This window comes from Falco naumanni, chromosome 4 (assembly GCF_017639655.2).
Source record: "Falco naumanni isolate bFalNau1 chromosome 4, bFalNau1.pat, whole genome shotgun sequence".
Taxonomy (NCBI): Eukaryota; Metazoa; Chordata; class Aves; order Falconiformes; family Falconidae; genus Falco; species Falco naumanni.
This window is the reverse complement of record NC_054057.1, coordinates 77,921,917-77,948,655: the sequence shown is the minus strand read 5'-3', so window position 1 is coordinate 77,948,655 and position 26,739 is coordinate 77,921,917. Positions and strand designations below refer to the sequence as shown.

Here is a 26,739-nt window from a genome sequence, read left to right as displayed (position 1 = left end):
TTAAAAGCCAAACTTACAGGGGTACATCAAAAATAACAGGTTAGCTATTTTTCTTTACTCATTTTAACAAAACATAAATGCAAACATTTCCAGTGGTACTCAAATCGTATAAATACATTTTTAGGGTTGTGTTCTTTAAAATCTTAATTGTTAGATAAGTGGTACAGTAAGTGGGGGGAAAACAAAAGAAGAGAACACGGAGCTTGTGAATGTACATGAAAGGATCCTGAGCTGTACAGACTATGAAGTTTTGCCTTTATCTTGATTTGACCCAGTTAGCATTACAGGTATCTTTTTTTATTATTTTGATCAGCAGCCTAGCCTGTCCTCTGCAATTTTGCATTAGAGTAGAGTTACGGGTTGCAAGGAAAAGTTTCATTTTATCTGTTTGAAGCCCCAGCAGTGAGCTCATCCCCTTCGTGTGACTGGCAATGCTGCCAGCTCCCCATGTGCTGATTTCTTAAGTATCTCAGGACTGTTTCCAGGAGGGGAAGGTACATGTTTCCAAATACACCCCAGTCAAATCCTTTAAGTCTTCTGTAGCTTGGCATCAATTATAATTGACAACTGGGTCAAGCACATGAATTTATCTCTGCCCTCAGTGTTTGCTCAGTGCTAATGCCACCATCGGGCGCAACTACTTGGCTGAAGAGCCATACATGTAAAAACCACCGTGGGATTCTGCCTCGGTGCTAGGGTCTGTCCTGCCATATTAATGCACATATTCACAATCGCTGATCTCTCACTTCATTTCTCTGCCTAAAACTGTAGTAGAAAAATGGTCTTCTAAGGTGTTACTTGCAAATTACCTTCATTTTGGACTGAGCTGAAAGTGCCTCTATGGAAAGTTGCGAAAATAAACTTCTGAACAATGCAGGTATGATTGCTCTGGCCACAGAAATCCCTGAATTTTTAACTTTGGTTTTCCAGAGGTTAAATGCTAGACTCCTGTTTCTCCATAAACCAGTGGCTCAAGTTGTTACGCATATTTGGAACCTGAATTTTCTTTTCAAGGGCAAGGGAAAAAGGCTCTGGGAAACACAGACGCTCTAACCTATGCGAACTGAATCTTTCAGCATAACCAAAGCCATCACATCTGCTTTCTGTCTTCCCACCTTAGATCACATAAAAGCTGCCCAGGTGCCATGGAGCTCCCCGGGAAATGGATTTTTAGTGGGAAAAATGAAATACTATTTTTGTTGTGGTTGAAGAAGGCAAAGGGATGTTGGGTACTTGCCCTTTCCCAAGCACGCAGCTCAGCAGGCTGTTGTATGGTCTCCGCAGCTATGAAAGCAGAGGCTGTTGCCAGGATGTCCTTCACTGGGCACGGAGGCAGAGGTGTGTATCTGAAATCGGAGAAGAAATTTGTTTAAGACAGAGGGAATCTCAGGACTCTCTTTTTTTTTTTTTTTTTTTTTGGGGGGGTGGTGGTGGGTGGGGTGAGGAGGATTGCAGCTTCAGCTTCAGCCCATTGCCAGGTGGGTGGAAGCTGGTGTGTTTGCTCTCGGTGCAACATGCATTTCGCCCAATTCTCTGATACCCCCACAGTACAGATTTGGGGTTTCGGAACAATTTCTTGTTTCAAAGTATAATCATTGCACAAGCAAAATCAAATTAAAGCGTATTTCCAGTGATACTTACTTGTACAACAAAGCTGTGAAATATATACTGGTCCCATCACATTATTAATGGTCTAGCATTTATTGACCGCACATGAAGTGAGAGAGACCTTCAAGATGCAGACCTGTAGTGAGTCCTATGAACGTCAGACTGCCTTACTTGTTAATGGATGAAGAGGAATTGCACAATATGGCTGCATTTGCCAAAAAAAAAATCATTCCTTAAAAGTTTAAGCTAAGCCAGGTCAGTGTTTAGACGAAAATAATTCACAATCCTAGAGTCACAGGTTCAGGTTTTAGTTGAAATGGCTACCTAGGTATGCATGCACAAAAGGTTATTTCCTCAAATCATTTAAGAAGCTCTATCTAGCTTAATTACTGACTGTGATTCTTGCATTAACTGCCCATATTGTTTCTACTGACATCAGAAAATTAAAAGAAAAAAAAAATATATAAGCATGTAGAAGTTTGGGAGCTTAAGCAAAATGCATTTCTGAATTTTATTGGAGATAGAACACTGTAACAGACCGTTAAGGAGGGAATTAGATTAAAAGAGGCTGTTCAGTGTCTAAGCATGATATCACAAGTGAAGGTGACAAGGAGCCTGTGAAGTTTAGTGTGGATATCAGATCTGGAAAGAACTTTGGAATAACTTAACCCACAAGTTTTGGTTGGTTGGTTGGTGGTTTTTTTGTAAATAAAAAAAAATCTTTAAAACCAAATTTTTGTTCTTCCGTAGAATCAGAGGCCGCTACATTTATAGACTGCACAGCATCGCTGCTGTTTCAGAGGTATTAGTTTCTGTCATGCACAGGGGAAATTTTTTTCTAAGCTTTATCAACATGCCCCAAGGAGTCGGTTACGCTTTCCTTCCTGAGTGCCCTTTGTATCAAACCAAATCTTGGTGCCAGTTGATCAGTTTTCCGGAGGAGTGATTATTATTGTGTGATAACGTTTAGGAAAAGAAACCCCAAAATATTTGTTCACACTTGCAAAGACACCCTTTCAGTAGCAGCCGGTGTCTGATTCAGGACTGACCTGTGTGCTCCACATACTTCACGTGACATGTCGCCAGCATTAAGCACAAAGCATGTGCTTAACATTAAGCGCTTGGTGACTATTTTACCTCATCAGACTGCTCTCATGATTAATTGTTCTAGCTGGGGTGCAGACTGCCCCTCCTGTTGCAACAGTGTAGCTCAACACGGGTTAACCCACCTGTACGCTTCTTAGCTCCAGATACCTATGTCAGCTTAGATAAACGTGGCTCGTAAACTTACATAAAAACATTTTTAAACAAAAAAAAATTGCTAACCTGACACACATTATTTAACAAACTAGCATCACCATCCATGTTCTTTTTTCCCCTCTGTCATATTCAGGTTACCCTGTGGCAGCTGAAAGTCCCTTTCCTCCTCAAGGCCCCTTCTTTTTTCCAAGTACAATATTTACAGTGCAAATTCAGCAAGGAGATATTTAATGGTAGGCTGCATAATACTTTATTTTTTTTCTAGAAAAGTTATTAAAACAAATAAACAAATTAGGGGCTTTTAAATAAAGCTTATTTTGTTGTCACAAAGGCACTGTCCACTGGGAATCTACAGCTTTCATTTTGAGGCAACTTTTGGCTTAAAAAAATATCACAACATTTAGGAAACTCCAGCCAGGCTGTTATATCAGTATATTCTTCTGTTAATTTTTAAGTGAAGGTTGGAAGCCACGCTTACACTTACCAGTTCCTGTCCCACATAGCTTGAGAGTGCAACTGTTTCAGTCCCAGCAGGAATACTTTTTAGGCTTTCCAGCTCCATTTAATGTCACATCATATATCACTCTCCACCACTGCCTCTGTTAAACATGCTCCTCAGGCAGCAAGCCTGCATGTGCACATGCAGCACTTTGCAGACCAGCCGGAATAATTTCCACTCCTTTTTAAGCTACTATTAAAACGTATCTGGTTTTGTAAAACAGCTGCATGGGTTTGAAAGGAACTTCTTAGGGTAACTTTGATGACTGTTAAAACGATCCTGCTTTTCAGAGGATGTCCTTTGCACTTCATCATTTTATATTCATTATATTCCTATTTAGAAGCTAAGTTTGCAACTGAGAAAACACAACAAAAAAAAAAGTAGGGTGAACTACCATGTGAGGAACTTTCTGATAACAAGGGCAAGTTTCTTGGATTTACGTCCTCATGATCCTTTCCCCTGGCTCTGCTCCCACACAGTCACACGTGCACGACGCTGATATGACACCGCTGCTGCCTTGCGGGTCCTGTGAGGGCTCTGCGTGGCTGCGCAGCAGCCCTGCACCTCGGTGGACACCGACCCTCCGATGGAAGTGCAGGCTGCAGCCACCGGGACCGTGTAACTCTGTGGGCAAATCTGGTCTCCTCCAGCTAAGGGCTGAACCTGAGTCTGTACCAGATATTTCTGAAATGTTGCAGGGAAGAAACCGCGATGCTCTCCCCCTCTCTCCTCTTTGCCAACTGTTGCACCCGTGGTCAGAGCTGGCAGAAGGGGCTACAGCTCCATCCCACCTGCAAGTGCTGGTACTTCGACTAAGCGACAGCAGAGGTTTTCAGCCCAGCCTCCCCCCATAGGTATCCTTTTGAGATGCCAAGACCAATGTAACCCTCATCCATTTTCCCCAGGAGGGTTTATTTTCCAGAGAAGATAGGGCTGCTGATGTCAAGAGAAATTATTTCACCCAGGACTATGCTCTGATCCTTTGGGTATACACCATATTTAGTCTGTTGCTGAGAGGGGGTTGTTTCGGTATTTTGTATTTGGCACGTTGATGGGAATTCCTCGAGGATCCTAGCTTTCCCTTTTTGGGATGTCTCCATCCACAGGTCCACTGCACAAGGCTGTTGGCTACTAGCAGGGCAATGAGGAGGGACAGCCGGGTACTGAAGGTTTGGGGGTGTGAGGAAGGGTTGACGAGGACCAGATCTCTCCCTAACCCCTGCAGAGCTGGCTTCCCATGCCCTGTCCTCCTCTCCCCCGCAGCACACGGTGCCTGGCCACTTGTTCTTTCCACTGCATCCTCAGGACCATTCCCCCTCAACTATTTATCGCCTCTCTTCTTCCTTTTATGGACCGAGGGAGGTATTTCTTATATATGAAAAAGTATTTACAGTTCTTTCTCAGGAACTTCACACCTGATTGCAAACAAACTTCGACAAATTCACTGGGGAGGTGGGAAACAACCCTCTTGTCCCCAGGGGCCGAGGAGGCTTAAACCAGCCCCAGGCTCCAGATGTCACATAAACACACAGAATAACCTCCACCCACGAATCCCCACTGTGTTAGGAATAACCCTCCTCTCCCAAGCAACCCCTGAATTCAGGGACTTATCTTAGCTCTGAGACAACACGCTGATGGTGGGTAGGAAGCTTTCCTTGCCACACAGGACCACAACCTAACCTTGGTCCTTCTAGGCAAAGGACCACAAGGAGCAAGGATGCTATCGAGGCAGGAAGGAGTTAAAGGTCCATTTGCTCAGCCAAACAGTTTCAGGCTAGTAAAAAGCTAAATCTCTGAAGTTGTGAGTTAGGGGCACCCGTTCAGGGTTAGGGACACCCCTTTCATGCTTCTCTGAAAGCCAGAGCCAGCCTGCTTCCCTAAAAAGCGGCTGGAGGCAGGGGCATCAGCCCAGGGTTAGGCCCTGCCAGAATGAGGTCCTTGGTTCAGGCTGTCTTTTTTAACCCAGGTACCGAGAGGATTTTCCAGCAGGACGTGGTTTCCAGAGCCCCTCCCCATTGACAAGATTCTCCTCCTCTATATAGGGAGGCTGCAAAGGCGGAGAGGACTTGGACTGTCCCGGCTGGTGGCTGTACAGGTTCCCGACTCTCCAATTCACTCTCTGCTCCCCTAATCAGACGCTTGTAAGTACCGCAGGGGCCGGGGGTCCCTGCTGGGGCTGGGGCTGGGGGCTTGCCATGCTTTGGGATGGAGCAGTTTGGCAAGATATTATGCTACTTTGCAGACAGAGTCAGTGAATTAACCTGTATGAACTGGAAATGGGAACAGACCCGTTATCAGACATACTCCGATGTTTATCCTGATGTATTACTGATTGCATTCTGCTTAAAATGCATTAGAAACCACGCACGTTTGGAAGCATGCACAGATGTTCAGAAGCCTGTTACTCACTTCTAACACTGCTGCTGCTGCATCGAGCCTTAAAAGATGCTGGCTGCAGAGCACCGGTTGCGCTCCAAGCCAGCAGCAGCGAAGCCTGCAAGTGCTGGGATGGCAGCAGGTACCCACTGCAATTAACCATCACATGAGCATTCAGTAATGAAAAAACCTGGTAGCCTTAGCTGCTGATCTGGAAGTATTTCTACTTTGTCAGTCCTATTAAAGGAACTTAGTGCACTTCCCATGTTGTTAAAAGAAAGTATAAACAAATAAAAGTAATTGGTTAGTTAGTCACTTGTTCTTTAAACAGGAAAAATGCTTAAAAGTTGGGAGAAGAAATGGGAACTTTTTTACAAAAATGCCTTAGCATTACACATGCATATTTTTCATATGCTGGGAATAAATTTTAAGCAAAACTAATCTGATAATTCACTGAGGTACACTAATTCGAGTAATTTCAAATGTGACGTGCCTTTTTTTTTTTTTAAAGGGAAAATAAAGCAGCAAACTTTTAACTTTAGCAAAATACCGTGAGTAAATTAAGAGGACAGTAGATGGCAGCATAGAAAGCAGCTTCAGTGTCATCCCAGAAATTCACTGGCTCCTGTCAGACATGCACACACATATATATCTGTGTGTGTGTATGTGTGCATGCACACCTATGTAAGTGTTGATATGTATGTGAGAGGCACATGTGTATGCATAATTAAGAAGTATAAGGGAATATATAATAGAATACAAGGGAAATCAGAAGGTTTGCCATTAGTATTAAATACACACGTCTCAGTAAAACCTTTTCTGGTTTAAAACCAAGCCCACCTTCCGTTTCCCTCAAAGCTTTGCCCCGGCAGGCAGCTGGTGATGTGACACAGGACAAGACCCGCTGCGCCCCAAGTCCCCAGCGCCCTGCATGAGGACGCCCTTCAGTTTAGGCTATAACGCTCCTCTGGCTGCCTTCGCTTAGATGTAAACACCGATTTTTATTATCTCATTTGCAATTGACACGCGAGTCCCTAAAAGGTATTTGTTTTGCATTTGTTATCATTACATTTTTGTGTAACAGCTGGGATTGAGGAGAACATGGCCATATATGGTAGCGTGCATGGATGTATGCGGAGGATCCCGGCTTTATAATTCACTGAGACTTATTAGTTGCAAATCTGTTGACTTTTAAGTATAACTTTGGAAGAAGCCAAGAGCCAGAGATAGCTTGCCAACTTGTGCAAAGTCCAGTTAAAGTATGGATTATTTATGAATTCTAATGAACATGCAGAGTCTGATTTACTTAATAGAATAACATTTGGGGGTATCTGAAATAGCTGTGTTTTCTAGATTAAGGGAATCTATCCCACACGATGCAATTCAAGTCTTTTCTTCCTTCTTTTGTAATTTTTGCAGTTTATAACACAGCTAATTAATACTCCAAAGAAATGGCCTAAGTAATTTAAAGATATTTCAAGTGTTTAATCAGAGTTATGTAGTAACTTGGATAAGCAGAGATGAGAAGACATGGTAGGAGACTAAAGCACTTGAAATTTGATTAGACTATATGGAGAATGCATTTTAAAAACAAAACACACAACAACAACAAAAAAAACCCCCACAAAACAACAAACCAGCCCTGCAAAATTCCTGCAAATATTCAACCATGGAAAAGGGGAAGTCTGTATTTTAAGAGAGAACAACCAAAAACTAGTACTATGATACCTCAGTGTCCAGATGGAAATGTCCATGGTGAGAGCAATTATTTGAGGGGTGGTCCCAGTGACTCGTGGGGAGAGGCAACAGGCCAGGAGAGGTCGGCAGCAGAGCTTGTGACAAAGCTAACTGTGCTGGGGAACCAGTTCCCAAATGAAGACCACAAGATTAGGATTCACCCCTAGATTTTCTTTTTTTTTCAAGCAATGCTCAGTTGAGTAATTAAGTGCTGGAAAAGTAAACAATAAGCAACCTGGAAAGAACAGAGTCAAGAACTACTGCAGCCCAAGAAACGCAGTTTGGGTCAGGCAGCAGGTTACTGCTACGCTCTTTCATCAGAAACCACTTATGAGAGCAGGACTTCATTTCCGAAAATAATTCACATACTTGGTTATATGTACCTCTGTTCCAGTAATTATTCCCTGTGTGGCTGTGATAACCTTTTATACTGACATGCACATCCTGCAGAGGAAAGGAGAAGTGTCCTTTATCTTCTCATTAGGAGAAAGGCTGTCCCTCTAAGCTCTGACCCAGGAGGCAATTCTGCTTGGCCAATAACCTTTTAATTAAAGTGCACTTCCTGGGGATATTTATACTTTGTCCTTGGAATAACACACTCTGGATGTACTGATTGCAAAGACAGCATTCAACTTCGGTCGCTGGCACGATAAGGGAAAAGACAGTGCAGATTAGCTGGATATGTCTGCAATGGGGCAGCAGGAGGAGGAACAGAAAGCAAGCTGTGGCAGTGTGCGTGCCCATGCGTACATGCACTTGCAAGGTTTAGACAAGGATAACAGAGGGATCCAGTTCAGGGTAATCTGGCACATTTCTAAGGCAAGAAACTGTATATCAGTAGTATTTTTGTCATTGCTTTTCTCCCTCCCTTCCCAGGCTAGCTCACCTCCAAGTACACAAGTATTCACTCTTGTAGGTATGTGATTTGGGTTATCGGCCACCTAAAAGAGTGGATAAGAACCTCTCTCTACCTCTTGTGTACACAGGCTACCGGTCTCCGTTTCTCTCAGCCAGACCTACAGATGAAACCCAGGAACTGGCTACAGGGTAAATTTTGCCTTCTCAAGGAATGTTCTCAGCAGGCTGTAATGAATCTTTTCCCCTTGGCCCATTTCCCCAGTATCAATTGTATGCTGGACCAGTGCAGTTCAGCCTCAGAGATGGACCAGAAGGTTCACTGCCCATTATTAACCAGAAAGCTTCAGCAGCTCATTAGTTCAGTGCACAGCACCTCACCACGACAAATCTAGTCCAGTTTGTGGAGCTCATCTTCCACCTCTTCTATTCAGAAACCTGACTTTATTATTATTCTGCATTAATTAATATTCATTAATCGATTAGACTATTAATATTTATTAATCCACACTTCATAACTGCATCTCCTTTTTTACTACAGTGGTACTCAGCTGCCACACAAACTTAATCCTCAGCTTCCAGAGGATCAGTAATGAAAAGTTCTTTTCACACAAATCCACGGTTTCTCCTCCCTGTGTTTCAGAGGAGTTATGAGATCCAGCTCAGGCTGTCTATTCCCTGCTTCTTGTAGGGGGCCATGTTGAAACTAGTCAAGTGTAGTGCTTAGATCTAGGGGGTAAAAACCTGCATGGCCAAGCTCTGAAGTTCATGCCATCTCTCATACCTTCCAACCTCATCCTGCTTTCAAAAAACCTGTGTTTAAATAACAAGGTGCAGAAAGTTTTACGTGCAGGAAGTAGGAGAATATAGAGCACAGACAGAGCAGCTCTCCGTTTCACGCTGTGATCTGTGGAGGATGTTTTTGACTTAGGATGTAACAGGGAAAGGAATTTTCCCTTGGTCATTGGGCGACACAACAGCAAAGAACGTCTGGGTCGCCCGCTGCTGACATGCTTTTTAGCAGGCCAAGAGTTTTGTCTGTGGTTGGGTTTTTGAGGTAGATGGTCAGGACAATTCTGCAGTTTGATTTTCTCAGTCATTGTTCATGGACGGCATCAACGCAGCAGGAGCTGACCCTGTGAAACTCAGCTCTGCAGTTTGGTCTAATTTTTGGTGTTTCTGACAGCAATATGAAACTCCTATGGATGTGAATGTTCTGCCACTTGGCACTCAGCCACGGGCAGCATGATCCAACCTTTCTGAAGTTTCAGGATGACCATACAGCTCTCTTTTCTGGGCCTCGGGTGGACTGAAATCCTCCTGCTCCATTGCCACAGCAGTTCCTCCCACGCTGCTGAGGCGGTGGGGCAGAGCCTGCCTTGTCCGGTGCTACTGCAGCTGGGGGAGCGATGCCATACAGGCTCCTGCTGCCCCCCCGAGCTGCAGCCCCAGCAGTGGGGCAGTGCTCCCTTTGCTCCCCCGGCCCCCAGGCCCTGGCCCTGGCGATGGGGCAGTGCTCCCTTCGCTCCCCCGGCCCCCAGGCCCTGGCCCTGGCGATGGGGCAGTGCTCCCTTCGCTCCCCCGGCCGGCCACCTTCACCCTGCGGCCGCCAGCTGGAAAGCTCAGCTGGAAAGAATACCATCTCCATTATTGGAACTGCGCGGCTCTACCAGCCCTCTTGGCAACGAGGGAACATTTTCTGCCTTAATCCACACAGAGGTCAAATAGTTTCCTCTTGCAGCTCTCTTCCGAGAATCCCCCGGGAGTGAGCGAAGGGCCACATCCTACCCCGCTCGCCGGCGGAGCCCCGGTGGAGGGGCACAGCACGGGCCGGTGGCGATGCCTGGGACCAGGCTGTCGGAGTCTCCCATCCACCTGCACCACCATGCGCATCGTGTATGCATGGATGATCTGGGTGAACGTGCCTGTTGGGGATTCCCAGGCAAGGCTGGTGGCTCTAGAACAAGCACATTTAGAGGAAAGCTATTTTTTTAATTTAATTTTTTTTTTTTTTAGACAAGAGAACTGTTATTTAAGACTGGAGTTTAAGGAGCTGGGGCATCTAATTTCCACTGAAAGTGGGATATCATCTAACGCTCTTAGGCACCTCTCAAATCCCAGTTTTGTTTTTAAGCTTTATGTCACCTTCTGTATGATCCATACTTCTCTCTCAGACCCCTCACACAGTTTGGCCTCGCAAAAACCCATTAATCTGTGGGAAGGCTTCAGGGACAAATATTTGGAAACCAATCTCTGATACTCCCAGAGCACAGGGCGTCCGTTTGGCTACATACCACCGAGCTTGGTCTTTACAAATATCATTGTGCTTATGGGTTGATTGCTGACATCTTTAACAGTCCCTCAAGATTCATGTTTGTTTGAATGCTTTAAATATTAAATTCATTCTCAATAAGGAAATGAAACAGCCTCTGTCTCCTAGAGATGTTTTTCTTGGGCACACGCTCTTCCCCGTGGCTCCTCCCCAGTTCCCCGCCTGCTCCACTGCATGGCAGGTTTCCCCGATTGCCCACCACTCTTCTCCTGCCCTACAGCAAACCACAAGCAGTCCTCTGCTTACTCCTTCCCCCACTTAAAGCTCTGTCCCCCACAGGACAGATCAGAACACTTAAGGAAGCACCAGCATTATCAGCATCGGTCTTGCATCTAAATCCGAGCTTCCAATGGCCAGAGCAGGGAAGAAGCAGCCAAACCCCTCCCCTGCTCTCACCTATGGAACACATACATATCCAAGTGTGATGCACGATGCTGTTTTATCTGTGTGCAATTGCATGACAAAGATGCATCGTCCTTCCAATTCGAGCATTATGGTTCAGAGTATCCAACAGCTGATGCCATTTCCAGGCTTGTTTTCCTGCTTCTCTCTCTCTCATGTGGTTTACCCTTCATAAATGATCAGCTCCCTCTGTCTGAACGATGGAAAGGGGATAACTAAATTACTTCTCCTTCACCAGCAGTACTGATAATTTTTTTCCATTTTTTCTTTTGACCCTTTCTTAATCTTATTCTGCTCCAAATGAAATGGTATTAGAGTGACTGGAAATAGTCCTTTGCAAGAAAGAAAAGTTCATTTCTGTCCTTTCTGGAACACAGCCTGGGAACTGTTCTTCTCCTAATTATTGCATTATTGCACTGGTATTTCAGTATGCGCCCAACAGTCTTTGGGTGATGAGACATTTTCTATGTATCTGAATTGAGTTAACTTTGTGACGGGCAAGAGATGAGGCTGCAGGAGGGCGTTCAGCTGGTAGCCTTGGTGCAGCCCTCACTGCACAGGCATCAGTCCTGCCTTACTCGTCTACCTGATCTTCGGTACAACATAAACAAAATAAAGTGATAAGCCCAGGTGTCCTCATTTGGTTTAGTGCCACGAAGCTTTTGATTTAGGTGATCTCAGACACAGTAACAAAGGAACGGGAATGCAAACACTGATGCTCTAAGGTATCTGAGCTGGCACCCAAAAGTATCTGCATGTGACACAGGACCTATAGTGCTTTGGATCTACCGCGTGGCAGATTTGACAAATGTCTTTTGCCTGGAACATCTCCACATTTGCCTCCCTTTAAAATAGAATATTTTGCTTCTTCAGCAGGTGTCTACTGAGTCAAAATGTCTCAAAAAGCTCTCAGCGATGATGAGAAATTCCTCTTTGTGGACAAAAACTTCATTAACAACCCACTTGCCCAAGCTGACTGGTCAGCGAAGAGACTGGTTTGGATTCCATCAGAGAAACATGGATTTGAAGCAGCAAGTATCAAGGAAGAGAAAGGGGATGAGGTGACAGTTGAACTGGCAGAAAATGGAAAGAAAGTGACACTGAGCAAGGATGACATCCAGAAGATGAACCCTCCAAAGTTCTCCAAAGTGGAGGACATGGCAGAGCTGACTTGCCTCAATGAAGCTTCAGTGCTGCACAACCTAAGGGAGAGATACTTCTCAGGTTTAATTTATGTAAGTAGAATCAAAACACATTTCCTACTGCATGCTGCCATGGTCCATCACAAAAAAGGTGGATCCCACCCACTGTCAGGGATACGGTGTGTAACACTGCCATGCAGGTACTAACCCCTCAGTGATGGCAACCTAAACCAAAAATGGATTTAGGTCACTTTATTCCTCATGACTCTCCTGCTTCTTTAAAAACACATGAAGGTTTCTTCCCCAGAACTTACTCATTCTGAAAGGATATTGTTGGCCTGGAAAGTACTCCCTGATGGCTGAACAACACCTCAGTGCTGCTGTTTGGGGGAAGGGAGGGGGAAAAAAAATCCAACAAAAAACCCCAAACCCACAAAACAATCAATAGGGGCTTTTGAATGACTTCAATGTAAACCTGAACAAGCTTCCAGTAACCTGCAAAAAGAACATATGGAAAAGCCAAACCATGCAGTCTTTTCTGTTCAAAACTCCCACTGAAGGCAGCTGACAAGTTCTGGTTTGGTGGGTGCTTTTGAGTAAAACCTTATGTTTGAATAAATGAATAAATGCACTGGAACTCAAGTGAAAGTACTCATATGCACCAGTGGGTTACTGAATTGAAGTCATGCATCCACTAAAGCCCCCCCCCCCGCCCCGGTCCTCCCCTTGTCGGTCAATTTACAGATCAGACAAGCCTGGAAAAATGACAATCTTCTCTATGTTCATATAAATTAGGGCCAAGATTATTCTGCCTTCCTGTCCACACAAGTACATTAACACAAGTGTATTTTGAGATTAATAACCCTGTAATCTATCTGTATCAACGGATTAGCAAACAGCACAGCAAGCAAGCCCAGAAAGTTTCCATGGAACTCAATTGTTCTCTTGGATTTCACACAGAGGATCCCTATGCTGTGCTGTGGAAAAGCAACGTACAGTTTCAATCTATGACAATTTTACTTGCGTGACAGACCACTGATGAGTGAAAGAAAGTACAGAGCTTAAGAAAGTGTTAGAAGCAGGTGTAAAGCTCTCATTATTAACACAAGGAGTGCTAAATTGGAAAGTAGGAAATGAAGCATATAGTTATATATATATCTAGTACAACAAAGGAATTATTTAATTGTTATGCAGAACTTCAAATAGCTACACTCAAGATCTATCTTCCAGGAATGTACTAAAAAGCACATCACCAACATTCCTGAAAGAAGCTAGACTTTCCACCTCTTCAGTATTTGAGTTTATTGGATTTTAAGTTTGCGGGTGAACATATGGACCTATATGCTATTATATCAGAATATGCAGCATCAATTACTAAAATAAAGTTTTTCTGAAAGCATTCTGCATTGTTGCAAGATCTAAAAAGAATTAGTAGAAGAATAGTGGGATAAAATGTGTGGGGTTTATTTCTTTGTTGCTGTTCTCAGCAACACCACACAGGTGTTCCAGGATTTCCAATATGTTTTTGTCAATTTTTCACTTTCTACAGGAAAAGAAAATTAATTTCCAAAACACAATCAGAAATGAAAGAATTTTTCATGGAGAAAAAAATGGAAGCGTATCTGAAATTATTCTTTCTCAAGAGGCTAGATTTTCAGATTATCATAAAGTAACAGTTATAAAGAAATTATTTTTACTTGTATTGCAAGAAGTTGTTAGTTATTTTCAGTAACTAAAATCTGCTTAAAACTTCCCGGCCTTACACCATGCTGTCCTACTAGATACTCTAATAGCTTTCTAAAAAAATAGAGGGTTATTAAACAGAATTTAAATCTCATACACTTGCAAAACTAACTGCAAAAAGCCATCTCCTGGCTTTGCCATGCAATGCCTATGTTGCCTTCCTTGGAGTCCCACACATACAAAGCAAATGTGACCTTAACATTTCCCCCTTTGAGCATCACTCATGCAAATGGGGATTCCCAATTTTACTACAGGAAAAAAAAGTCAATGCATCTGAAAAAAAAAAAAAACCAAACCCAAATCACCTGCCCTTTGCATTTATATTAAATAAAAAGATTCAGTGTGAAAATTCAGAGTGACTGTACACTGGAAAAACACCCTGGCCTTTTCTTTCATCACAGATAATTAAGAAAGAAGGGTAAGCAGTGTGTTGCCACTACTTCATGTTTCACATTGCTCAGAGCAAACAAAATCCACCTTCTCCACACACAAATTAGACCAAAAATGATTGTACAAACACCAATAAAGCAGCAAGGCTGCTTCGGTGGATCTGAGAGCAGAATCAAACTTCTTGTGCCTGTATTCATTGGCACTACTAATTCAGTCTGTGCCTAAGAGTGCAAAATGCTTTCCTAAATACAGAAAACTACATGCATATTGGAACCAGAAGTGGGATCCTTCTGCTCAAACTCAGGCACTTACAACACAGGTGTGTATATCTGTGCCAGTATCTCTTAAACACCCATCAGCAGCGGCTGTCCTAGGGATACACAAGCTCAGCACTCCTAGGGACACCATCCTTAAGATACGCCGAATCGTGTTCTGCCACCAGACCCTCTAGGAAGGGATACGGCTGGGGGTCCCCCTGCCTGGAGGGTCTGTGCCCCAAGGAGAATGTCTTAAGGCACAGCAACCTCAACCCCCCCCTCCCAACCCCTTGCTTAGCCAACTGCCTTGCTGACCTTCAAAACATCGCATACCATGTCTGGTTTCCCCAAATTTTTGCAAAGCAGATGCCTAGAACTACAACCAGTGAAACCAAGAGGTCTTGGTCAACTTTCCCAAGGTGAGAGATGGGATCAGTCACAGTCCAGTTTGAAATGGGGATTCCTGAATTTCACCAGCTCAAGCTTTTGCCCTGCCTTAGTAACCCACTTCTCGTGCCCCAAAGGTGTGTTACTGTGTGCCCGGGTGTTACAGCCCACCTGTGGCATGTCAGGTACATGCCTAGACATCTCAGGGAAGGATGGCCTACATTTGGCCTGAATTGGAAATTTACTCTCCTATTAATTGGCTTGGTTGGGAATGATTAGTCGAGTACATAAAGTAAATGTATTTCTACTGAGAAAAAAGCCTTGCTATCCGTTCCTTAAGGGCCTTGGTGGTCATTCCAGGATAAAAAAAAACCAAAACCTGTCATTTTTTCCAAGTGTATTGTCCTGGCAGCACTAAAGTTCATTTTGACACAATTAGCAGTTTCATTCTGAACTCCAGCATCAATGAAAATCCAGCACAGTAATTGCCTACCTTCCACACCAAGGGGTTTAGCTTGGGGATGTTGAGAACTGGTGAAGATCTTGAGCCTGATTTTCTCATTATCTGATTTGAGACTGTGGTGGCACAGGCGCAAACTGAAATAGTAGGGGAGGTCCTCATCACCGCCCAGAGCACCCCAGATGTTCTCCTGCCCAGCACAGAGCATCCAACCTGCTCCTGACTGCTGGAGGCTGATGGATGCTCTGGCCATGTGTGCTGAATTCCATATAAAGCGCTCAGGCTGTGCTGAGACTGTGTTGTGCCGTTCCCTATTATGGTCAGGAAAGGGAAATCCCTGTGCCCAGAGCCAAGCTTCCCAGATGCCATTTCACAGTCCTGCACTGCCGTGCTTCCTGCAGGAGAACCAAAGCAGCTTGACCCATCCTTGGACACAGCCCTGAAACCAAGGAACAGCAGCAGCCACATGCCACAAAGTACTCATTCACCCAGCATGGCAATTAAAAAGATTTTTTTTAAAAAAATCCAAAACTACTTATGCCCAAGTCAAATAGAGCATCATTTCATTATTTCATTTTTTTTAAACTGGCATGAGTTTAAACCTAACAGCCATAGGCCAACTTAGATATCACAAAGCTGCTGCAATAATAATCTCATAAGTTCCTAATTGTTTGGGGGTTTTTCAGGTGTGTGGGGTGTTTAGAATATTTATTTATTTTAATGTGAAAAACACTTGAAAATTGCTTACTTTTGGTAACTTTGTGAAATATGGCTCACCATCTATTATCATATGCTATTATTTATGCTTCAGTTCAATAACTGGTGCATTCCAAATAAAGTAAAATTATAAAAAAACAACTAACAAAACCTGGATGAACAGCTATCAGATGGTAGCCAATGTTCTTGCTTGTTTATGTATATATCTTCATTAAACTGTAAACAGGCACCACATTTTTCCTTAAATTTCTTACAGAAATAGTCATGTAGAAAAGGCATGATTATTCTGTTAAGACAGCTATTTGGAACTTGAGTAATTTTTTTAAAGTACACTCATCAATCTTTATTGTGATATGCTGTTCATATAATTTTTTTTTCTTTTTAATTATTCTAACATCAATCCAAGCTTCTTACCTAGGATTTCAGTGTACAGAACTTGACACCTACCTGAGCAGAGGACATACTCTGGTATGAAAATACACATACAAAGCAATATTATGAATTATTACAGTTATTACATAACCACAGATAAGGGTGATTCACCATGTACTGAAAATAACTGAAGTCAAGAAACTAACATCAGATCATGGTGTTTCTACAGATTGATAAATTCACATACTTTCTAGCAAGTTGCTTATTAGAAATAATTATTTGTGCACTTGGAAACCACCCATACATGCACCTGCATTTGGAAATCACCGCATCATTTGTCACACTAGGCAGAATAAAAAAGAGTGTTATTTGCTAAAATCCTGTTAGCTCAATGCAGCAGATGCCTGTGTTTCCCAGGCTAGACACGGCACACAATATTAATTCCTGGTTTTATTTGAATTCCCTTGCAGACTTATTCAGGTCTCTTCTGCGTTGTGATAAACCCATACAAACAGCTGCCCATTTATTCAGAGAAGATTATTGACATGTACAAGGGAAAGAAGAGGCACGAGATGCCACCCCACATCTACGCTATCGCGGACACAGCCTACAGGAGCATGCTGCAAGGTAGGCCAGCTCAGTGCTGCAGTTCTTAGAAATTGCTGCCCTCTAAAAGGGGAGAAAACACCTTATAATAACTCCACATGTGCTCCTGCAAGAAGTACAGCCAGAAAAGATCTGTTACGGAGGGTGACACGGGCTTTCTAGAAGTTTCAGAGGAATTCTTTGGCAGGAACGGCAGTCCACAAACACTGTGACTCAAAAAGGAAAAACAATCCTTTTACCCATCTGTGTCGAGGCATGTGGGAAGGTTTCAAAGTCAAGCAAATAGTTTTGGCAAATACGGGCATGGAAAATGCTCCCTCTCCAACAGCGGAGACTATTCCAAAGTTAGCTTCTAGCACTGCTGGGTCTGTCGGTGTTGCTCCTCTCTCTGTCTGCTCCCCCCAGCAAGCAAATTCAAATATTGTTTCAGGGCTACTTTCATCAGTCTAATGAGTTGGAGCCCTGTTTTCTAACCACAATGGCAACAAGCAGCAATGGAAAAGCAGTCAGGCCCCAAATGGTGTGAACAAAACCTTCGAAATTCACAGTGCTCTCCCCTGCAGTTGCTACTGAAAAATCACAATTTAGGGATGAAAAGCCATAGTGATGAATGTGCGAGGCTGCAACACCTACAGACTACAGGAATGCGACTGGTTGCCATCTCGCAGCAACCTTGGGTGCTCTGGGGAACAAAGATTATAAGAACTTTGAAATTTAAATACCCTCATTAGGAGCCTGATCCTACAAAAATTCTGCCTGGTAACTACGGCTCAGGAAGTTACACAGGCTTAGCCCTAAAGTTTAGGGCTTCCCAGTTTGGAGCTTAAGGATTTAAGGCTTCTGGGGTTTAAATCAGACTAGTAAAAGCAATAAATGGCATCTCAAAATTTCAGTTTAGCAACTAGATTAGTACCCGGTATTGATTTCTTTGTAATAGTTGCATACAGACACAGAACAGTGATTGCAAACCCACTGTGCACCAGCTATCACACAGTGTTTCTCCAGGCATACAGCGCATCACACTCACAAGGACTGCGGTACTCCTGTACTTGTCCTACTTGAACTATGAACCTGATGAATTTACAAGTAGTTAGTTTGGTATATCATAGTTAATTGCTATTTTCTAAACCAATATGTACACTAGACAAAGTCCCTCCTCACAATGAAAAACAAACAAAAAAAGTTATCTTATATGTTTGTGCCAGGCCATTGAATCCACAGAAGTGTAACTGCCCAGCCTCAGGCAGAGATCTGCCCACGGAAAATACCAACCATAACCCTGTCATTTTGGTACAAGCAATATACATATATTATATGTATATAAGCAATATACATACACACACACCCCAGTGGTGATTGACATCAAAGGCATCAAAACAGGTCTTCTCCCCTAAAAGTCCCGAGTACTCATACATACCAATTGTAACGCTAACAAAATCCTTAGAGCTTCTGAAGATTAAATCCCTGAGGATTATTAAATTGGTTACCTGATTAAGACTTAGGCTCCTGACTTTAGAATCTTACGTTTTCAGATATGACTGTTCGAAATTCAACAGTTCAACTCTAAACCCAGAGATCTAGGTATCTGCTATACAATATCAACCTCTTTTTTCTCCTTCCTATAGCTTATGTGACATTTCTTTTCTGGAGCTCTTTTAGTTCATTCACTTGAATGCATCCCAGAAGGCAGAGGTAGAGCGCAGTAGAGGAGGGACAATAAAGCAACAATAAAAGACATTCTGAAACCAGACCTTCCTCGGTACTGTAGCAGCAGAGCTATTCACAAAGGCAGGCGTATAAAGCATGCTTAGGACCGAGGGGGCAGGTGCTTTCAGAATAATATGATTCAGTAAATATAATTTTAATGTAACTGCGGTTATAAGAAACTTACCTGGCACAAGCTCATCCCACTAAGCTGCAATCATTTATCTGTCTTCCAGACCACCTCTTGAGCTCTGTGCTCTGCACCTAGCCCTGCCAGAGCTCCAAGCAGGCCCTGCGGTCAGAGCAGTCTTCTTTCCTCAGACCCTTTATTGAAGCAGCAAGCCTTGCAGGGGAGCGCTGCAAGGAGCTTCTGGCTCCTGCAGGCCTTTAGCAGAGCTCTCGTTCAGCTGTGCAGAATACAGCTGCTTCTCCCTAAAACGGCATGGGGAAAAACAGCTAGGAAAGGGCTATCTGCAGGAAAGAGAAAAAACCCATAATACTACAGCCTGTGCTGAAACAGGAGGATTGTTTTGGCCTGACAGTACAGGAGTTTTCAGCTTAACATGAAACTAGCATCAGCATAGATCGGCCTGATCTCAGCAGCACAAGGACCTCTTTCACTCTTCCTCTCTCTGACCTTCTCCTGTCCTTCCTAGCGTGCTCTCCCAAGCACCGCTGGAGCTGGTGTGCCCTCCACTGTGGTCACTGCACCCAGAGCAGCCTGGGTTCAGCTGTGAGTCCCAGGCTGGGTGCTGGGAGGAGGAGGCAGCAATAGCGTGTGCTTCTTTCTATTCACTTTTTGGGTGCTCATAATCATTTCCTGGCCCCACCAACTCTTGGGAAGCTTTTACACCTCATTATTCATGTCCCCCTTTGCAAGGAATTCTTCTTGACAGCAGAGAGGAGGTGGAGCACAAGTAGAAAGAAAAGAGGAGGGAACAGATCATCAGTTGAACCTTTAAGAGAATTCTCTTCCACTGCCTCCCATCCTAACCACCCACAGCTGGCACGGCAGCCAGGGAGCCGTCCCACAAGAGCTTGCATCACAAGCCCAGGACACCCACGCTTTACTTGCTTATTTATTTGCACATGCCATTTTGGAGTCTCTCCATCTCTGTAGAGGGCCCCAGCTGGTTTTAGAGCTGTGCTTTTGTTTGTAAGAACATACTCATGTTTTCTGTATAAAACTAAACCAAACCTCAAAATAACTCTATTTATTCAGCCAAATTATATTCACATTGGCGTGGTGAAAATGGGTGTCAACATGATTGTGTGTGCATGCACGCAGCACGTATAGACACAGAGAGCTTCATAGTTTTTGGTAAGCATTTTGCAAATGGAATACAAACAAAAATTCTTACTCATAAACATGGATCAGGGCACTGAATGTTTTCCTTGTGAAATTTCAGTATTGCTTCTTATCTGGGAATCTTGCATAGTTTCTTCTTGCCAAAGTAAAATATATCCTAGATTCACGAGACTGAAGAAATACATTCTGGTACTTCATGACCAGGGCCACTTGGCCAAGAGCAATCAGCTTGTTCAGCTACCTCAGGGAACCTTTATCTTTCGATCACTGGTCCTGTTGCAGGCTCATCATCAGGAAATCACAGCCCTTCGCATTCCCACCCTCTCCTTTGTCAGCACAAACACCCAGCAAACCCCACGAGCCATGCACACTGCATTCCTCCGCTTCAGAGACTGACTCGGTTGATGTATTCATCAGGGATGATGTTTAAGTCCCTTCAAAGTTGTTCTGTTAATAACACTTAGCCATGGTTAACAGAAATCAGATAATTGAACTTTCTTCCAAATATGCAGAAAAGCTGACATCTCACAGGAATTAACAAAGATGTTGGCTGGGGAGAGATAAAATTTCTATTTGACTCAAGTTGTTCTGAGCACCTAAAACCCTTTTACAAATCACAGTCATGCTGTTTCATGCTTAAGCTGGCATGCTGGATATCTTGTTGAACCTACGGATTACCACGTCACTAATGCAACTAATGATGGTTGCCCAGGCACAGTCACTGATGCTCGTTTCCAGCCAGAACCAGAGTAAACTTTATCCAGTTTACTTTTCTTTACTCTAAAAGATTACGTGAATATAGCGTTCCACGAGAGCATTTTGTGTGTCTGTCTGTCCCCAGGAGCTTCCACACTGAACTGGGCCCCCACTGGCTGTCTTTACAGACAAGCTAGCTGACCACTACTACACTTAGAGACTGCGATCATAAAAACTCACCCTTTACTTCTGCACCCACCTCTCTCTCCTGTGTTTCGGAGGAAGTAGCTCCCCAGGAGCACAACTGCCATACAAAGGACCCCCGTTCCAACTCTGGCACTACTCCAGCAGTAGTCTTCATGCAGTCATAACACAAAACTGCTCCAAGTGAAAACCATCCCTTGCTTTTTGCTGCATTAGTTTTAAGGTGAGTCATCCCGGTGCATAGTGTGGCTGCACGAATGCTGGCCACAGCAGCAAGGAGAGGACAGTGCAGGCCAGGGGAGAGGAGCTGGAGGTGGGTGGATGACTTCTTCCTGCAGCACTGCCAGCTTCCAGTGATGATGGAGCTGAGACACTGGCCCAGTAAGGATGAGTAACTCTGCTGCCTTCTGCCATCTTCCCTGCATGCAGCAAACAGCAAGTAAGTGATAAACATACAAATGTGGAAAGCCACGTTATGTAGCAGCAATAATAGATACAAAGTTTTCCTGTGGATGATTAGGCTGTTATGAAGTTCTCTGGCAATAAATCGCTGTGGAGAAGACCCATTAGAGAAGACAATTTATGCAGATTCAAGGTTATCTATTTTCTGCAAAGCCATTTTTATGCAAGCTTGAGTTAAAGATGGAAAAACAAACAACCTGGTAGTTACTGGGAGGTATGGGAGGGCAACACAATTCCCAAGATCTTAGAAAAGGAGACTGCTTTGAAAAGCCATCTGTTTACTGTGTCCTTAGCAGGACTGTACAGAAATGTCCCCTTTAGGCAGTGTAGTTATTAACAAATGTAAAGAAGCACTAAGTGAGTGTTGGAACATGGTTTCAGTCTGTTTTTTTCCCTTTTATGGTAAAGCTGCCAACTTGCTGCTTCATTGTGATAAACCATCTGATTTTGTTTGTGATTAAGCAGAGCTAGCTGGTCTATCAAGAACAGGGGGACATATGATTCTAAAAGCAATCTGGAGGTGTTTGGTGTAAAAGCTAAGCAGATTCCAGAGAGGGAAAAAAAAAAAAAAAAAGAGTCAACAGCATGCTTAGGAAAGCTGGTGGGGTTTAGAATGTAAATGTATATTTCTATGCTATTAAAAATTGAGGAGAAAATAAAAAAATGTCTAAACCATCTCATATAGACGTACAGGGGGTCGATATGACAGTCTTCCAAGTTCTGTCAGATTTTTTGAAAAGGCATTAGCCAAAAAGACACTAAAATCCAGAAGACATATTTTTTTACTTCTTAAGCCTCAGGAATTATGTTTAAGGCGTTTTATTCATGCAAGTCATCCTCTTCTAATAGATCTACCCACATAAAGTTGCAGACTCCCAAAACAGGGCACAGTCCTTGCTACATAGAATAAAATATTCCAGAACAGAAATCGGAGTAATCGAACAGGAGAGCCCTTGAAAGTAAATGGGATCAGTACCTGCAGCCCAAGTCGTAACAGGATAGGCTTAGACTTCCTGACACCTTTCATCCTTAGCGTTGCAATTTGTTAGAACTGCTGAAGGAAACAGAGTAACGTCTGGAATTTTCCCTCCATGAATGTGCACAGGACAGTTTGTCAGCATGAGGTTTGAGAGGGCAGGCTGTGCAGTTCAGCAGCGCAGGGCTGAAAGCTTTGAGACTCCATATGGCTGCCAAACACAAGGGGAGTTAGGAGATAAGTCCAGTGACCAAGAGAGGAGCTTGCAAGAATGCCATGTCTGTTCACTGACAGAGAACCGGAAAACCACATAGGTCCAAACCTGGAAGCCTTTCCAACTACATGAGAAAGCTGAAAGCAAATAATTTTGATTTTCCCTCCAAGAACCCCCAATAGCCCTCAAGCAGGTCACTGTCAGTCAGTCACAAAGAGCTGCTCCACCCTAAGGCATCCTTACATTGCCAGCAACCACCCAGCAGCCCGACCCTGCTTTCCATTGGAGTCTTCACAGGACCAAAGACCCACTGTTCCCTCCTTTCCCCTCTTTTTCCCATTTCAGCAGGATTTGTTCCCTGTACCTGCATCAGGGTACTTGATCAGCTGGACCAATCAAAGAAAGTCCGAAGAAATTCAGTAACACAGCCTGTTCTCTGTCCCAGAGGGAACTTGGTGCACCTTCTGACCTCCCCAATCATTCTTGTGCTCTTACATCCCAAGAAAGCTGCCCACGCACACACCCTCATGCCAGCCCCTGTGGTGGGCCAGTTTATCAGATACCTGCAGGAGGGGGTTTTCACTTACTGGGGAACAAAAGAAGGGCAGCAATGGGCAGCAAGGAGTAGTGAGAAAATACTTGGCTTGGAGGAGACCAACTTTTTCTAATGTTCCCTGAGCTCAGAAATTCCACTGGCAACTCTGTATCAAGGAGTCACTTTTATTTTCTTTATGGTATTTATGGGTTTGTGATGCAATATCAATATACGCCCATGGTTTCTATTTACACAACAGTGTATTTTTAGCAAGAATTCTACCGTGTTCTCACTTTTTTAACTTAAAAGAAAGCCTAGCTCATATCCTGCAGTGAGAAATAAGCATGGCTCACAGCTGCTCTCCTCCCAAATGTTTATGTGGAAGAGTCCTGCTGTGCTGATAGCTGAGAAATATCTCCAATAGAAATGTAATGAGTCATTTTGCACCGATTTACCAAATAAAGCAGTTAAGTGGCACCATTTGCCGTGTGAGTAATCAATAAAGCAATTAATGTTATAGCTATTGAGGAACTGGGAATAAAACAGTTGTTTAATATCAGTCCAAGCCATAGAGGAATCCTCTCCTGCTTTTCCTAGACTGGCTCTGGTCCAGGCAGCAGTTACAGCTTGCAAGCTTAATAGGTTGAATTTATCTCCATTATGTTTACACAGTACAGAAAGCTTGTTTATCTCACGGTATTTATTACACAGAGGGTCAGCGACGGGGGCAAGCAGTCAGATAGGTAGCCACACACACTGAGTAAAAGGAGGAAGGAGTTCATGCCTTAACCTCTGACCAGAGGCTCCACTGGGCTAACGCTATCTCTGCGTTCGATAAATAATGCCAACCTACACGGGAACACTTGCTTCTGCCTTGGTTTTCTGCCTCGAGTCTCGGATTTGTAAACTCTGCACACTTTCAAAAATGTATTTGATCTGCCTGGGAATGTACTTTCCTAAGTCGGAAGATTTTTCTACAGTCTCTACAAGGCAGCCTGTGACACGCTCACAGAAGGGCCAGCTTCAATGTCAGGGCAGGTTGCTCAGAGCCTTGTTCAAGTCCACTTCCAAATAGCTCCAAAGGTGGAGATACCACACCTGTCTGGGCAATCTGTACCAATGTCCAACCATTGCCACAGTGAAAAAACCTGTCCTACTTCTGAACTGATCACAGCAAACATGCTAGTAATGCATCTTTACATAGAGGGTAAATTGTAAAGCTCCCATTACCACAGACTTTTCAGGAAGTCTTGCTTCAATGAAGCTCTACAAAACAGTTTAGTATTGTGGAGCACATTCTGAAACCTCAGTGGGTGTCTATTATCCTTCACAGCCTAGAGATCTTAGCCTGAGATCAGTCTTTTGGTAGAAAATCCTGTGTTAAAGTTCTAAAGGTAAAATACACTCCAAGTCCAGAAGCATAAGCAGGGAGGAACGCTGCAGGAGCCCGTTATGGAGCTAGGATGGAATCCTAAACCTCCCTGCAGCATACTGCACTCCGCTACGCAGAAACCTCTTACATGCCTCACATAGTAGAAATGGAGCTTTTGGCCCACATTTTTGTAAATCTTGATCCAAAATATGTTTGATGATCCTGTTCACAGTAAAAACCCTGAAGAACTTACACACTTGTTGACATGCTCTTGTAAAATATGTGAAGTATCTTGTTTTATCTTATTCTTTGGAGGACATCTCAAAGCAATTACTTGTCCGCTTGATAAACGTTGTCTCTCAGTCTGAAATGAAATAAAGCCTACATTATTCAGGTATTTGAACTGCTCTGCTTTCAAAATGCAAAGCTTTGCATGACCAGCTTAAAACATTTTAGTCTTTGATACCTTATCTGCCAGACTTTGTCTCAAGTGGGCTGCTAGCCATACTTCATAAGCGTAGTAAAATCTTGAGTTTCAGGTTAGAAATTTTCAGTTATAATCTTCTTAGAGTGAGCCTGATATTTTTGCTGTCCTCATTACAGTTTATCTCTAATGGAATTTACAAAAAATATTTTTGAACTTTTAACCTTTTGTTCGTTTTTTGTACAAAATATTTCCATTAGAGATGGTTATTTAAATTCAAGGGCAAATTAAATAAGATGTGAACCCCGTGCTTTTGACTAATCATGGATGGCCATATTTGGGTAGTCTAGGCTGTTCAGTGTAAATCCTTACAAACGTAAGTGCTTCTGTCATGACAGCCATTTTCCCTAATTGATGGATTTTTTTGTTTTATTCACAGATCGAGAAGACCAGTCTATTCTGTGCACGTAAGTAAACTAATCTGTTTAAATATATCTCAATATTACAATGTCTTTATTCAAAATTGATTCAAATTCTGATAGAACGGACATATTTTCATCACCTTCAGTAAGCTTGAACTCCAGTCCTAAATCTAGTCCAGTAGATAAACCTGCTGACAAAATAAAAAACAGGGATCAGTGTCACAGGAAATCTTTCATGCACAAACCTATTTCTTTGAATTGACTTTCTGAATTTAGAGATTTAAGAGTTTACAATGAACAACTGGGGAGTCTGGCTGTAAAACTGTGTGTAGAGAACAAGGGATTTTAACAGGTTCCTAGAGGAAGCTGAGGAACTGAGAAAACTGAGGAACTCAGAGCATCCCAGACATTAACTGCTTGTTGTTAGCTCTTGGTAGCTCACCACAATGTCCTACTTCAGTTGTCATTGCATAAAAGTGTGATCGTTCCTGTTCCTGCAGTTCTGTGCTGTTTGCAATTACTGCAGCGAGAACAGGGGAGACTTGGTACCCGCTGCGGCAGCGGCCACCCCGCAGCCTGAGCATGGGGCAGGCTGTGCTGGCCAAGGGGGCTCCGTAGCACCACGCCGGCGGGACCTTTCTGCAGCCTCTACAAAATTGGTTTAGGCAATAGTGCCATACCAGCTAAGCCAGCCCTGTTTGGAACTCTCTGATTTTCTGTGTCCCAGCTTGCTGAAGGCCTGCTCCTTGAGTTCCTGAGCTCCTTAAGCCCATGCTCAGACAGCATCCGTGGGGCAGGGTTCAGCTCTTGCATCATGGTCAGGCAGTGATTTTATTGCAATAAGCTTTGCTGCGCACAACTTAGTACTCCACAAAATCCCACTGGTTTATCATTCCTCCCTACTCTGCAAAACACTCATACTGTTGAATTGGACAGGGATCTCCTATTTGACTTTCAGATTTGACCATTTCTCCTTTCTTCTGTTGCTAGTTAGTTGGGTTTATTTACTTGAATGCCATCGAGGATGCTTTTGACATGATTTCATGTTTGTTGTATTAGGCATCTTCCAGGTTTTCTCATCAAAGGTAGGATCTGATTCTGTGTAAATACTAATTATTTTTTGCAGAAGATGGCATGTGTAGTATTTACAGCAGGTTCATGCAGTGATGCTGTAGTCTGTTAAGTACTGTAAATACACATAGTCCCAGACTGAACAGGTTTTAGGTTACCTGTGAAAATGTGACTACTTACTGAATATATATTTACACTGCAGCTTTT

At 43.3% G+C, this 26,739-nt stretch overlaps 1 protein-coding gene across 4 annotated transcripts in view; it reads left to right on the top strand.

The window, feature by feature from the left end:
• The first annotated feature begins 5,409 nt into the window (after window positions 1-5,409).
• MYH11 (myosin heavy chain 11) overlaps window positions 5,410-26,739 on the top strand; it is a 61,872-nt gene continuing 40,542 nt past the window's right edge. For 3 of the 4 annotated variants that reach the window (XM_040592080.1, XM_040592078.1, XM_040592081.1), the window contains exons 1-4: window positions 5,410-5,508; window positions 11,943-12,304; window positions 17,008-17,164; window positions 25,479-25,506. In XM_040592080.1, coding sequence (XP_040448014.1) covers window positions 11,963-12,304; window positions 17,008-17,164; window positions 25,479-25,506 — 527 coding nt within the window. In that variant the 5' untranslated portion in view covers window positions 5,410-5,508; window positions 11,943-11,962. The remainder of the gene's footprint in view (window positions 5,509-11,942; window positions 12,305-17,007; window positions 17,165-25,478; window positions 25,507-26,739) is intronic. The other variant, XM_040592079.1, reaches the window with a different exon arrangement.